Consider the following 16,239-nt stretch of genomic DNA (forward strand, 5'->3'; position numbering starts at 1 on the left):
TCTCTCGCTCTCTCTCTCTCCGCCGTGCGTGTGCTACACAGTTTGGAGCACAGTTTCTTCTGTCTCGCATGCGCGCTCTTTCTCACAAGTAGAGTTGTGACGTTCGCGAACGAACCGATTCTTTTGAACGGCTCATAAACATGAACGATGGGAGCCGAGTCGCGGCTGAAGGGGAGCCGTTCTTTCTGTCGTTCTTTTTTCATGCGTGTTTCACACAGATGCACACAAATTAGCTCCTCAGTTATAGGGGAAGGTGCGCACCCAGCGCTACTGCCTAACAGCATGATGATAGTTGTGCACGCGCGCGCATCCTTTACGTGAGTACTCCAGTGGGAAAAAACCCTACGTGCTGTCATTGGGTAGGAGCAGAGCCAATGACTTATGCCGTCACATGGTTACTCCAGTTAAAAAAAAAAAAAAAACACACTAAAGTAACACTAAGTTCCTTTGTAAATAAATACAAAGGAACTGCTTTGTATTTATTTACATTACATTTTGTGTTCATGTTATTGTATCTACAGTATATATTTACAACTTTAAATAGTTTTTGTTTTTTATCAAAATGTTCTTGTGGTATTGTATGAATAACATAAGTCAACATAGCTTTACACATACACATACTTTGTACTAAAGGTAAATCCAAAATAGTGATATCACTTTCTAAGCAGAGGGATGTTGTGCAACCCTATGGAATATAGTCCACACATGACAAATGAGGTAATAATCAATATTTCAGAATAATTCAAACTCAGATATTGGTGTGTGATATCTGAGTTTTAATTAATTGACTACAAATCTCACCTCATCATTCCTCCCAGTGATTATTTCCAGGATAAACTGAGATTCCCCCAAGCTGGCTTCTTTAAACTGACTAAATATTTAAAAAGAGCCAAAAGAGCCGTTCTTTTGAACGGCTCTTTGAAAGGAACGGATCGCAAAGATCCGGATCTCCTCAAAGAGCCATAAATCCCATCTCTACTCACAAGGTTTGGCTGCATTTCACGTGTAAAATTACGTGTCAGAACGCCCTCTGGGTGTACCGATCTGCCGATAGTCTGAATCCCATATAGAATCAAGCCAATTCATTGGCTGATGGCGCGGGCGCCGCATCGACGCACTTACGTCGTCATACTATGTTGGCGCGCGCGCGCCATCTGCTCCTCAGATTTCTCTGCCGAAAAAGGAAGCTGGTCGGCAGCGCGAGGAGCTTGGCAGCGTCCCGTTCCCTATTGAGAGATATGTTACACCAACCAGAGATGTTCTCTTTCATAGGTTCACTCAACGCTGCGTAGCTAAGAAGCAGTGGATTTGTATTTGTAGGCTGCTGTATCACGTGCCGTTTGAACTGACGCGCTACAGCGATCTGTCGCATTTCAAAGAGCCAAAACGTTATTTATTGTGTGAATCTCGTAAAAATATTGACAGAATCTGACAGCTGTGGATTTGTTCCATATCAAAAGTAACCTTCTCTGTCTTGTCTGTCCTCTTTGTCCGCGATTTTTCTGTGTGAAAAGGGTCATTTGCGTGAGTCTCACGGTCAATGCGTGAGAGTTGGCAGCTCTGCCTGCTAGTAATCTCTATTAATCTCCAGTATTATTACATTGTTTGATACAATATTGTTTCATTTGATATTATGTAAATATGAATTTTTATTTTATATTGGTTTTATTATTACCATATGTTACTTGTATTTATATTGTTTAAAGATTTAAGTTAATATTGTGTCCAGTTTGGCCCTGTAAATTAAAGGGTATTATTTTTTGATAAAGTGTGTGCGGTTTCATTTTCTTAAGTACCGATTTAAGAACCGTTTAAGCACCGGAACCGTTTAAAAAATACCGAGTAGGTACTGGAATCGGATAAAACCCAAACGATACCCAACCCTATACACCATACAGTTTTTTTTTGCTTATATTTATAAAATACAATTATCATGCATTTCCATTTTACACTAAGGAAAAAAATAGTATCCAACAGAACGACTTTGCATCTGTATCAGTGTTAATTTTGTCAGCACATTTTGATTTAGTTTTAGTCTTAGTCTTTTGACTAAAATGCCATTTAGTTTTAGTCATATTTTAGTCATCTGAATTGTTTTAGTTTTAGTCTAGTTTTAGTCGACGAAATACAATAACATTTTAGTCGACTAAATCTACAGTAGATTTAGTCGACTAAAATATAATGGGTTTAGTTCAATTGTAATGCGTTAATTTAGAATTTCTCTAAAATTTCCAAACCCATATACTCCCGGAGAAAACATCTATTAACCTATTAATATGAATGATTTTTAAGTTTGAACATGCAATACAGATACAGATTTAACTGCTGTTACTTAAAAAATATCTTAAAATGAAATAAAACCACTTTTCCTAAAGTACAACACAGTCTTCTTTACAATGAATGATATATTCATTCCTTATAACTACTTACACATCATTCTTTATTCTTTCAAGCAGACATATTTATTTGTATGAATTAAATATAATTAATCCTCCTTATTAAAGCTATTAACGAGCAGTGAATGCTTTTCTCTTTTTCTTTTGTTGCTTGATCAAAATTAAGGACACGGACCGCATTAGGTTTATTGCCACTGTCACTTTAAGACGTCGGATCATGTCCAATGACATGCGGATACAATTGCACTGATGCACATCCGACACACTCACAGTTTAAGACATAACCAGCATAGTTTACATGAATACTCTCCAAAAAGGACATTTAGACATACTGTTGTGTATTTCTCCATTCAGACACGAAAGAGAGCTCAATTCAGTAGCCTACTCGCGCGCTGTAGGTGTATTGTGCATGACTGCACGCTTCGGGTTAGGTGTGTGCGCACAGAAAACCGCACCGAATAGAGCTCTTTTTTGCATCGTCACTCTTATTCAGAGATCTATATGTCTGCCCTACTCATTCTCCCAGACATTCACATTTTTTAACGTTTTATGACCGCGGGGTAGATCACGTTACAGTAGCCTACAAATGTGCGCATCTACCACACACGCAGGACATCAGTTCTGACGGATCGCTTCCCAAATCGTCACTATCTAACATTAGCCGCGTTTCCATTACCCTTCAAATTGCGCAAATTGAAATTGCGAATTGAAATTACGCTCAATGGAAACACGTCAATTTCGCAAAAACTCCCATTTATCGCAAAAAAGTTTTTACGCTCGCATGAGGAGGTTTTTCAGGCAATTCGAAAAAGGAATATTTCGCAAAACTGCAATGGAAACAGTTTTTGCGCATTTACAGTCACCTGACTTAGAAGACGCGGTGTGTTTGGGGTCCCGTGGTATACGCAAATAATAATGGGCTAATAATTATCATCATTATTATAACATTTATTAGGCTACATATTTAGAAGATGCTTTTATCCAAAAAAAGGAACAAAGCAATTCGTCAAATGTCATTCATAATGGTTAGACAATAATAATACATGGCTAAGATTATCACAAAGAAACACAAGATTTTGACGCATATCCAAGTGTTTGTGGGGAGTATGAGCGCGCTGCAGGCAGGGAGACGCGGGCGCGAACACTTGCGTTTTCCTATCAACAGTGAAAACAACTTAAAATACTCTATAATTTCTGGTCATACAGAAAATAATAATACATTATTCGCAACTATGCTTTTATTTGTGTAAACTCAAAATAACAAGAAAACGTTGTGCTTTTGTAAAATAAAATAAAACAATCATGCGCGCTTTCATGATCTCCGTGAAAAAAGCTAAAGCTTGAAATGTCCACTTTAAAACGAACAAATTCGAATCGAAAGCTAATACCTTCTGATTATGTAATCCGTATGAAAGGTGCATTTCTCTCTAAAGGTGCATTCGCGCGGCGCGCCTCAGCGGAGATTTAGAAAACAATAGTTTATTAATAAAATTAAAATGCCTCGTTATTCTTTCAGACACATTTATTATCATTAGCCTATAACTCACCTAAATCACCTTTCTGTAAGGCTGTGGTTCCAGAGACATAGGCCTAAATATGGCTCTTCTCATTCAGCACTGCGGGAAAAATATAATTTTCAGGTTCTAATTTGGCCTTAGAAAACCATTAAAATCTAAAAAAAAATTGTATTAAGTTGGGAATATTTTAAATGTTTAGTAAAGGGGCAAAAAGTCATAAACAAACATCTGAAATTTAGTCGATTTTTTTTTTTTTTCGCAGCATTTGTGTACAGTTTAAATTTAAAAAAAAAAAATTGGTGTTCAACTTTGCATTTAAAAAAAAACAACCACCGTTCATTTTTCGTTTTGCAATACGGGTTAAATAAGGAAAAACGAATGGACACAAATGTACACTGACCGTTTGGACAGAGTTCTTTATTAAATTCATAAAAGAAACAATAGGCTACAGGAATACTGGATTCTAAACCTCAAAGAAATGCCACAATCAGACCTCGGAGCAGAAATGAGGGAGAAACACCCAGAAACTCCTTATGCCGTTCGCAGTATACGGGTCTTTCCCTGCCATTAATGCTTGGATAACACACCACGTCTCCTTCTATTAATACTAATGTCTAGTGTGGTGGTGCGGTGGCTGTGATATAGGGATATAGGCTATAAACCTACCCGTTGATGTTTAAATGACTTATCGCGAGAGGGGAAAAAGTCGCATAACATCAGTTAATGGAAACGCCGTCATTTCGCAATAGTTTTTTATCGACATTTAGAAAAAATCGCAAAAGTTTTGCGCAAATCTGTAATGGAAACGCGCCTATTTTCGTCTAGTTTTTATTCGTTGACGAAAATGTCAATAGATTTTCGTCATAGTCTTTGTCATTCAAAACTAGGTTTTATTTAGTTATCGTCTCGTTTTCGTCTGTGAAAAAATGTCGTTGACGAATAATTTTCGTCGTTATTTTCGTCAACGAAATTAACACTGATCTGTATAATAATAGGCTACCAATCGTAATTTCAAAAGCAGTTATGTAAAAAAATTAATTATATATAGCATATATATATATATATATATATTTTTTTTTTTTTTTTTTCAGGGCTGCCAACTCTCACGCATTGAGCGTGAGAGTAGGCTACTCACGCAATTGACCCAAATCTCACGCTCTCACGCCACACCCCCGATTTCTCACGCTGAAGTGTCAACCCGGTCGGTCAAATTCCTAAAAGATATAGTTTATCTATAGATCTACCTGTTGAGCCACTCGTGATCGACTAGTTATACCGCAAATTAGTTAAAATATCCCGTAATCTATCTAGAGCGAGCGTGCATGCGAGACAGATATTGTGCTCCAAACCATGCGCGCGCATGGCAGAGAGGTCTGTTCCCTACAACCTAGAGTTTTTAAAAACATGGTTTTAAGTAAAGTGTGATTTGGCAGGGGGGACTAGGATTTCCTTCTGGTCTAAACATCCCTGCTTCTGCTGAATTATTTTAATCCCCCCCCCGTAATTTTTTGGTCATACAGATAAGAGTAGAGTAGGCTTACATCGTTCAAAACTGTAAACTTGTATTCATATAGGCTAACGACAAAAACAGTATAGGCCTACAGAGGATCTACTCAAACATGCAATGTAAGCGCTTCCCAATGAGAAAATGACAAGACAAGGGTGAAAATCTCGCTCGCAAAGGTGTTAATGTTCCTCTTTCATATGGAGAGTGTCGGATAGCCAGCCTGATGAGCAGGCAAAATTATTGTAAGGATAAATCTGTGTCCAAATGTAGACCCCATATCTTATTAAATTATAAATATTGTAGTTTATTTATTGTAGCCTATTTAAAGTTTTTTTCACACAAATTTCAATTGAAGTTATTGTAAGGTGAATTCAACAAGGCATGCTGTGTCTTTGAAGCAACAATTAAAGGTTAAATAATTTTTTCAGCTGTATGATCAGCTGTATGATGTGTTTTTACCCTGAAATGTTTAATTTCGAGAGAGAGACCCGCGCGCGCAGCGAGGGAGACTAAATAAACTTGTTAAAAAGAGATCCAGCGCGAGAGAGGCAAAGAGAAACGCATGTTTTTAATTTAATTATGTTTCTTTGGACAATTTTCGTTTTGTAGGCCTACTGTTTTAATTGTTTAATTTAGCTGTAATTTCTTTGGCAATACAAATTTAAAATGTCGCAAGAATAAGATTAGCCTAGTGTTTCTTATTTTGCATCGCAAAAGAAATAAACTCTAAACAAGATGCAACCCTGTTTTAAATTAAAAAATTTAAACCTTGAAATGTTCGAACTTGGTTTCAAACTTAAGTAATTTTAGTGTTCTTTTACATTACACAATAATTTAGCAGACTAAAGACGAGCTTCTTCATTTTCATTTTCTGATGCAATCGGCTGACAATCTTTCTTCATCAGTTTTTGTCGTTTGTGCAGCGGCTGCGGTTCTACAGGAATGTAGCAAATTTATGTTGTAATGATAATCAAACAAAACTCTTGACTTTAAATAAGTAAACAGATATAAACAGTTACCTATTTAAGCATCAAGGTGGGAAAATATAAACGTAGGACAACATCGGTTAACAACATGTATGCTACATTGAGATTCGATCTCGGGTCGAATGAAGCTCCTCGAAGCTCGTGTCGTTGCGTTGATCACTGAGCTACCGTCTGTACGCTGATAAAGTTGTAAAGCCTCATTCATGTAGCCTAAATGTTTTTATTGCAATGTTTTATGTTGAAATGTTTTCATTATTTATTCAATTACATTTCAGTAGCCTACTTTCAGTATTGTGATTATGAATTATTTTAACTACATTTCACTTGTTGAATTCTTCTGCTACCAGCTTTCAATCGCTCTGAATCAGCGCGGTGCGGCAGCAGATTACACATTAGAGAGAATAAACCGGAATAAACGAACACTTTTCAGAGTCTATGATTGTAGCGCCTCTTAGCGGTAATAGGCAGCAAATACACCACACATTTTACCGCCGCGGTGGAACGGCTGATGTGGGCATTGTCATGGCTTGCCTCGACATTTGCGTTTGAATAGCGCGCGTCCTCCGTGGGCGTGTCAGATTAACGCGTAATGAAGTGTAATGAGCTGGGGGAAAAAATACTGACAGCACTCTCTTTTCATACAGATTGCATAAACTGAGAATATTTGTTTTTTATATAAATTACTTCATTTAAAAGAAGAGAATTTAAGCTTCATAAAGAAAAACCTCTCGTGCCTGTGTGACAAGTAATCGCGGAGTTACAGTTAATCTTAGGACGCGTTTCAGAATGGACTTCACTGACAGAGAGAACGCAGAACTCGCATCATGTTTGTTTTTCTTTATTTGGTGAAAAGCACAACACTTTGTTTTTATTGTGAGTATCCACAAAAAAAATAGAAACTTAACAGGATCTAATGATGTACAACACTTATATGTAAGATCAAAATTAACCGAGTATTTTGAGTCTCTTTTACACTGATAAGAAAAAAAGCGAGACAATCGCGCCGGCGCGATAGCCGACCCCAGGGGGTTAAGTGTGAATTGCGACTTCTCTTTGTGTTAAGTCAGCCTCAGACTCCGATAGCCTGTGGGGGGTTGGAGGGACAGTTGCTGGACAAAGGTGTTAATGTTCCTCTTTCATATGGAGAGTGTCAGATAGCCAGCCTGATGAGCAGGCAAAATTATTGAAAGGATAAATCTGTGTCCAAATGTAGGCCCCATATCTTATTAAATTATAAATATTGTAGTTTATTTATTGTAGCCTATTTTAAGTTTTTTTTCACACAAAATTTCAATTGAAGTTTAAAGTTTAAATAAACTTGTTAAAAAGAGATCCAGCTCGAGAGAGGCAAAGAAAAACGCATGTTTTTAATTTAATTATGTTTCTTTGGACAATTTTCGTTTTGTACGGTTTTAATTGTTTAATTTAGCTGTAATTTCTTTGGCAATACAAATTTAAAATGTCGCAAGAATAAGATTAGCCTAGTGTTTCTTATTTTGCATCGCAAAAGAAATAAACTCTAAACCCGATGCAACCCATGTTTTAAATTTAAAAAAACTGTCCCGACACTATTTAAACCTTGAAATGTCCGAAATTGGTTTCAAACTTAAGTAATTTTAGTGTTCTTTTACATTACACAATAATTTAGCAGACTAAAGACGAGCTTCTTCATTTTCATTTTCTGATGCAATCGGCTGACAATCTTCCTTCATCAGTTTTTGTCGTTTGTGCAGCGGCTGCGGTTCTACAGGAATGTAGCAAATTTATGTTGTAATGATAATCAAACAAAACTCTTGACTTTAAATAAGTAAACAGTTATAAACAGTTACCTATTTAAGCATGAAGGTGGTAAAATATAGACGCTGTAGGACAACATCGGTTAACAACATGTAGGCCTATGCTACATTGAGATTCGATCTCGGGTCGATTGAAGCTCCTCGAAGCTCGTGTTGCTGCGTTGATCACTGAGCTACCTTCTGTACGCTGATAAAGTCGTAAAGCCTCTTTGATGTGGCCTAAATGTTTTTATTGGAATGTTTTATGTTGAAATGTTTTCATTATTTATTCAATTACATTTCAGTAGCCTAATTTCAGTATTGTGATTATGAATTATTTTAACTACATTTCACTTGTTGAATTCATCTGCTACCAGCTTTCAATCGCTCTGAATCAGCCAGCATATCTGCGGAAGGAGATTACGCATTAGAGAGAATAAACGAACACTTTTCAGAGTCTATGATTGTAGCGCCTCTTAGCGGTAAAAGGCAGCAAATACACCACACATTTTACCGCCGCGGTGGAACGGCTGATGTGGGCATTGTCATGGCTTGCCTCGACATTTGCGTTTGAATAGCGCGCGTCCTCCGTGGGCGTGTCAGATTAACGCGTAATGAAGTGTAATGAGCTGGGGAAAAAAATACTGACAGCACTCTCTTTTCATACAGATTGCATAAACTGAGAATATTTGTTTTTTATATAAATCACTTCATTTAAAAGAAGAGAATTCAAGCTTCATAAAGAAAAATCTCTCGTGCCTGTGTGACAAGTAATCGCGGAGTTACAGTTAATCTTAGGACGCGTTTCAGAATGGACTTCACTGACAGAGAGAACGCAGAACTTGCATCATGTTTGTTTTTCTTTATTTGGTGAAAAGCACAACAATTTGTTTTTATTGTGAGTATCCACAAAAAAAATAGAAACTTAACAGGATCTAATGATGTATAACACTTATATGTAAAATCAAAATCAACCGAGTATTTTGAGTCTCTTTTGCACTGATAAGAAAAAAAGCGAGCAGATCACGCCGGCGTGATTGTCTATCCCAGAGGGTTAAGTGCGCCTTATAGTGCGGAAAATACGGTACCTAATATGTGACCCTGGACCAAAACAACAGTCACATGGGTATTTTTTTTTTTAAATTGAGATGTATACATCATCTGAAAGCTGAATAAATAAGCTTTCCATTAATGTATGGTTTGTTAGGTAGGACAATATTTGGCCGAGATACAACTATTTGAAAATCTGGATTCTGAGGGTGCAAAAAAATCGAAACATTGGGAAAATCGCCTTTAAAGGGTTAGTTCACCCCAAAATGAAAATTCTGTCAGTAATTACTCACCCTCATGTTGTTCCAACCCCGTAAGACTTTCATTCATCTTCGGAACACAAATTAAGATATTTTTTATTAAATCTGAGAGCTGGATCACTCCTCCATAGGCTTCTTAAGGGATCGAAACTGGCCGGCCCAAAAGTTATGAAAGACATCGTTAAAATAGTCAGAGTGACTACAGTGGCTCAATCTTAAGTTTATCAAGCGACGAGAATACTTTTTGTGCTCAAAAAACAAACAAAAATAACGACTTTATTCAACTACACTGAGCTTACGTGTGACATGCAACCTAGAAGCTTTGCGTAGTTTCACTACGTGAAATCTCATGCCCCACAGAGAAGGAAATGAATAGTTGAATAAAGTCGTTATTTTTGTTTGTTTTTTGCGCACAAAAAGTATTCTCGTCGCTTGATAAACTTAAGATTGAGCCACTGTAGTCACTCAGACTATTTTAACAATGTCTTTCATAACTTTTGGGCCGGCCAGTTTCGATCCCTTAAGAAGCCTATGGAGGAGTGATCCAGCTCTCAGATTTAATAAAAAATATCTTAATTTGTGTTCCGAAGATGAACGAAAGTCTTACGGGGTTGGAACAACATGAGGGTGAGTAATTACTGACAGAATTTTCATTTTGGGGTGAACTAACCCTTTAAAGTTATCCATTTATCTTCGCGATTGTGCTGAATTCACTCACAAAAATTGTATATATTTACAGTAGGAAATTTACAAAATATATTAATGGAACATGATCTTTAGTTAATATCCTAATGATTTTTGGCATACAAGAAAAATGGATAATTTGACCCATACATTGTATTGTTGGCTATCAAATATACCCGCTATTGCTAGCCTGGCTAACGTCAGACCCAAGTCTCATTGAGACTTGGGTCTGGGAACCACATGTTCATTTTCTCGTATTTGAGGCGTGGTTTACGAATGTCCAGAGCCGTTTATTGGGTGCTAAGAATGTCTATCAAATGCGCCTGTACGTAGCTCATAGCCAATCGTTTCAATTATACCAGATGACGTATGTAGAGCGACAGAAATTAGACGAGGAAGAAGACGATGGGTCAGAGATTTATGTGTACACGATGGCGTGTATCTAACGGCCGTTTCACACCGCATGCGTGAGACGGCGTGTATTTTTTTCGGCGTGCATGTTAATCAATGAGTCCATTCACACCGGGAGCAGGAGCAGCACGTGAGAGTCGAGCAGGAGCGGCGAGTGAGCAGCAGTGAAGCGGGGGTTTCGGCGTCGAATCTGTTTTTGCTGCTCTGCTCACGCTCAATTAAAGTGAAAGCACACTTTTGATGGACAAAAATAAATATGATTTCACACAAAAAGTGCCCAAAATGCACAGAATAAGCATGTCTAGTGAGTTTTAACAAGAACTTGAGTAGGCAAATAAAAGAAAATAAAGACTTATAGAAGATTTAGGCTACCCGGTAAAAACTTGTTTTTAATTATTCAGTTTGGGTGAAAGTTGTGTATCTGTATTATATAAAAAAAAACTAAAGTAAACTAGCCAGAAAATATATATAAACGTTCTTTTAGTTTATGTAACACACAGACAGCTACATAGGCTAGCACAACCCAAATCAAACCCGAGTGTGTGGTTTATTTGTGTGTTTTGTTTTTTATCCGCAGAGTTGCAGTCTTGTAAACATATCGAAAGTATGACTGAAACGAATAGATTGGAGCCATTTTCTGGGTTGTTTTGTTGTTTAACATTAATATGCGAATGTTGTACACCTCCCCATTACAAACTTTCAAGACTATCAATGTTATAAATTACCAACTTCTAAAAACAAATGTATAGTTGTCTTTGTAAAGAATTGCTCGCTTATATATGTAGCTTTGGAGCCGCTGCTGTGACACTGTACAAACGCTTCCAGTGTGAATACTCTCGCGCAGCTGCAGTGACGATGTAGTTACGCTGACGCGCTGCTCAAGTGCCGCTCACGCTTGCGGTGTGAAACGGCCGTAAGGCTACATCGAAAGGTAACTTCGCGTCTGCTGCCATGTTGGATCCATAGCTATAAACAAACTGCTTCGGTGTGTCGCATAGACGTCGTCGTCTTGCTGCTCCCTCCCCGTTCTGTGATTGGTTCCCTAGATGAGGCGAAAATTTGGTCCATGGTATCCCGACTACCTAGCAGCGTGAATAAAATCGCGCTGCGGCAAGGCAGTATGGGGAAACCCAGGCTACGCTATTGCCACAATTATACCCGTATAATATAATATATTATATTATATATAATACAAATATACCCAAATATACCCACAAGACTGGTTTTGTGATCCAGGGTCACATATTTCCGACAACTTAAAAATCAAAACGGAGTACCAGTACATAAGGGTAAAACGACTATATAAAATGTTGAATATAATGTATAATAAGGCAATGGGGGAATGATAGTTGGTCCTGATAATAATACAATAATAATAATAAAAGAGTAAAAAATAAAAAATAAACTTTATCTTGGCTTAAAATATCATATCGTATTGTGAGTTCAGAATCGTGATTTGCGTTACACCCCTGGTAAATCATGGTAAATGTTGAAAAGCTTTCTAACTATATAATTGTGGCTCAATGTTTCTCCTGTTTCCCACATCAGTGTTGTTGAGAATGTCAGCGCTGTTTCATTTGGCTTTAATCTAGTTTCATTCATGAGGATTTTGATTTGTGGTTTGTATCGGAGAAGTCACCCAAGTGGAATGCTTCTCACTGGATCTTATGAACTTTACCTATTTAAATCAAGATCTTGTGAATCTGAACCAATCGATGAACCTGGGTTAATACCATAGACCGTAAATTAAGATGGAGGATGCACCTTCACTTTCTTCCATTTGTAGTAAGTAAAGCAGCCAATGTCCCAATATGGCGCTGACATCTTGAGTCTTGAATCTGCGCAGTAATGAGTGTGAAGTGGAGCCGTGATATCAAGGTCCTGCCCATAGACGGTTGTTGTCTTTTAGCTAGCTGGCCCATAACATTTATGTTCTAATTAGCTTATAAATTTAACTTACCGAAAAAAAATTCAAAGGTCCATCGGATCTCTTAGGCCGGTTAGTACAGTTTACTGCAGAACAACTCATTATGTGAAATAAACAGTTATGGAAATGTAGAAATTATAGTTTAAGCTTCAACCTGAAGATACAGAAAAAAAGTCGGTGCCTCAGTGACTACTTCACTCAAAGAAGCTGTCAATCATGACGTCACATACGTTTTTATAACATCAAATAAATGAATAACTAAAACCAAACTTATTTTATAAAAAACTTACATCAGCGTGATAAAAACTGCCTAAAATGACTAAAAACCACCTAAAATGACTAAAAACCATCTTTGGAAAAAATTATTTAAAGTGTAATTTGATTGTTCAGTTTGTCTCATGTCCCATTACATTACATGGAGAGGGCTTATGACCTATACTGCATCCAGCCACCTAGGGGCGATCGAGATGATTTCAGGACTTGTGTGGCACGCTTGGTAAATACCCAGCCCTAATCAGCGATACTAGGCTATTTAAGCAAAGATTTTAGTATATAGATAAATGAGTGCTTAATTCTGCAGAATTGTATTCTGTAGTCTTTCAATAGCATGCAAGTAAAAAAATAGACAAGTAAAGGAGTGCTTACTAGTGTACTCTTTCAATAGTATATAGGCATAAGCCCGCTGACAGAGCCATTCAGCAATTTCAGCTTTCTCTCCCAATGCCTCATTTAGCTCCTGTAAGACAAGACAGAGAAATTATATACACAAACACATTGACCCACATTTATTTTCTCTAATATTGTGAGTATTAAATTATATATGTATGATAAAATGATGTGTTGGATGATGAACTATAGATTTGCAAAAAATTAAGGGGATAAACTTATCTGTCACCCCAAAAACACTCTTATAGTAAAAACATACACACTTGGGTCAAGTACTTTTTGAATATTGTGCAATTGAAAACTTGAGCAAATAAAATATGCATCAAACTTTTGCATTTTACCACCAGACTCTAGTGATGTCAAATGTACCTGTACACTGGTGCCAAGTGATAAAAAAAAAAAAAAAAAAACTATTAAGGGTCTTTCACACTCAGCGCGATTATGTATGTCATAATTGAATTTACGCTCTTGATTTGAAACAATAGATCCCTATTTGCCCATTGGCCTCTGTTCATCATGGCCTCCTAATCATCCCCATATATATATATATATATATATATATATATATATATTAGGGGTGGAACGGTACACAGAAGTCACGGTTCGGTTCATACCTCGGTTCAGACATCACGGTTCGGTACGATTTCGGTACAATGGAGGGAAAAGCAAAACAAAAATGCAGAAGGCATTGTATTTTTTAAATAAGTTTTATTATATAAACCACAGGGCTCAACATAAAAAAAAATCCCCACTGGCCCCCGGGGCCAGTAGATCATAGTTTTGCTGGCCCCTTCTATATTTTGACTGGCCCTGAAAGAAATATAAGGAAAAGCCCTTTTCCATTAAACTGTATTTATTGTATACATTAGGATTAATCAAAACAGCGAAGGGAGTTCAGGAATTAAGAGAGAGCCCCTGGACACATGCAAAAATAACCAAATGTCAGTGTGCAGTAAATTTGTCAATAGCCTACCTGCTTTCTCCTCATCTCCCTCTCTCTTTTTTTCTCAGTCTCCTCATCTTACTTATTAAAGCTAAAGTTATTCATTCAAGAGAGCTGAGAGTGATTTTCTTTTTGCCTTTTGTTGTTTGATTCTCAGTAATGGCGTGATCGTCAGCATGTTTATTAGACTGCTTCCCCTTTAAGAACGAGTGCAGATCTAATAGTCTACTGATGCACCATATTTTCTCCCAACTATTTCCATAACTGCGTCCATTTTAGACATAAACTGTTTAAGTGAATCTCCAAGCCAGTCATTTTGACACATTTTTGTGTACATTTGATCGTTTAGACGCGCACATGAAGCCCAAAGTATAATTTGCTTGTCTCGTTACGATCTGTTTCGGAGCGCGCGCCGCATTGGGAACCGCATCTCTTGCGCAGATTTTTGTGCTTTTAGTTTTAATAGCTCTTTTTATTATTAAAAGCGTCCCGCAATTTAGCAACAGAAGATACTGCATTTTACAACAATCACCGATCGTGCTGATTCTGTCTTAAAGTTTGAGTTTTAAGGAGAAATGACAGCGTACTGCTGCGAAGGGAAAGAAGTTGCGCTAGACAGAATGCAGTTTTTAATGGTTTTACCTCAAATATATTCTATAATCTTTGGAAGCCGAAATCTAAAATAAAATCATACTAATATCACAGATCTAATGTGTAACCATAACTTGAATGTTTAGTTCTGTCCTCCGTCAGGTGTTGTGCGTGTTGTGGCACCGCGTGAGATCTCTCTCTCTTCTGGACTGCGCGAATAGCAAAAATGCATCACAGACAAATGGTTTAATTTTATTATAGAAATGGCTGGCGACTCAGCGAGATGGTAAAAAAAAAAAGTCTTTATAGCAATAATAAATGATAGCCTACGTGTATTTCTCCAGTACCGATAGCAGAACCGATAACGTCCGAGCTTATCTATACAGCGCGGTCTTTCAAAATTCAGTCCCGTTTAATACCGGGTTTCGGTACTCTTTCTCGTATTAGCCTCGTAGTTCTTTGACATTTTAACACGTTATAAATAACCTGAAGTAACATTGACACTCTTCGCGCCACTGTGTATGACGTTTGCTGTTTGTTTTATCTGATGGCCAGTTACTGGCCCGCGCGGGCAAGTGACTGGCCAATCAACTAGCCCGACATACACTTTTACTGGCCCCGGGCCATCGGGCCATTGCTTATGTCGAGCCCAGTATAAAGGCATAGAACCAGTTTATTTGTAGTGCACTGACAATAGTTTTATTTAATTAGTTTATTAATTAAATTAATGAAAAGACAAAAAGACCTTGCGATATGTTTGGTAATTGTACCTGAATTAATTTAAAATTAATTTGCTATATTTCAGATCAATATATTTGTTTTCCTTAATTTTAATTAACATTATTAATTAACAATGTAACATTATTCTCATCTGAATTATAAATAATTGATTTCTGTTAAAATAATACTACCATTAAAAACAAATTCGATTTTCTTTTTTAATCAATGTAGAATATGTAAGATTAGTGCTCCGAGGACGACAAATGAAAACCAATGCAATATGATGAATGTCCAAAAGATGGAACACAGACTGTTTTGAAATGGAGTCGGATAAATATGTTTTTCTTTTAAAACAGTGTGTGTGTGTGTGTGTGTGTGTGTATGATTTTGGTTGAGTGACAGTTGTAGGTTACAGTTTGACAAGAGTTTACAGTGTGCACAATGTTGTGTTTTATTGCGAGTGTACACAAATACAAGTAAACACTTTGCAGGTTTAATGATCTGTATGAACAAAATTACGCAGTATGTTTTTTTTATGTTTCCACTGTTCGGTCGCGCGCCTCTCTCTCTCTCTCTCTGTCACACACACACACACACACACACACACACACACACAGTTCGATCTCGCCTCTCTCTCGCGCGCGCGCGCGCACACACACACACACACACACAGTCCAGCATTTCAATCTTGACATCGCAGCCTTCATTATGCGGTCACACCAAACACGAATAGAGCGTCAAATTCGCTTCTAGTTCGACGCTAGTCCAAATCGAATAGGACGCGCGTATAAAGCCAACGTTTGAAG

General features: G+C 37.3%; 1 protein-coding gene across 2 annotated transcripts in view; it reads right to left on the reverse strand.

The window, feature by feature from the left end:
- Nucleotides 1-16,239, reverse strand: part of sugt1 (SGT1 homolog, MIS12 kinetochore complex assembly cochaperone) — a 73,023-nt gene that overhangs the window by 32,817 nt on the left and 23,967 nt on the right. For both annotated transcript variants that reach the window (XM_056240390.1, XM_056240389.1), the window contains exon 3: nucleotides 13,159-13,249. In XM_056240390.1, coding sequence (XP_056096365.1) covers nucleotides 13,159-13,249 — 91 coding nt within the window. The remainder of the gene's footprint in view (nucleotides 1-13,158; nucleotides 13,250-16,239) is intronic.

This window comes from Rhinichthys klamathensis, unplaced genomic scaffold (assembly GCF_029890125.1).
Source record: "Rhinichthys klamathensis goyatoka isolate OS25496 unplaced genomic scaffold, OSU_Roscu_1.1 h1tg000595l_1, whole genome shotgun sequence".
Lineage (NCBI taxonomy): Eukaryota > Metazoa > Chordata > Actinopteri > Cypriniformes > Leuciscidae > Rhinichthys > Rhinichthys klamathensis.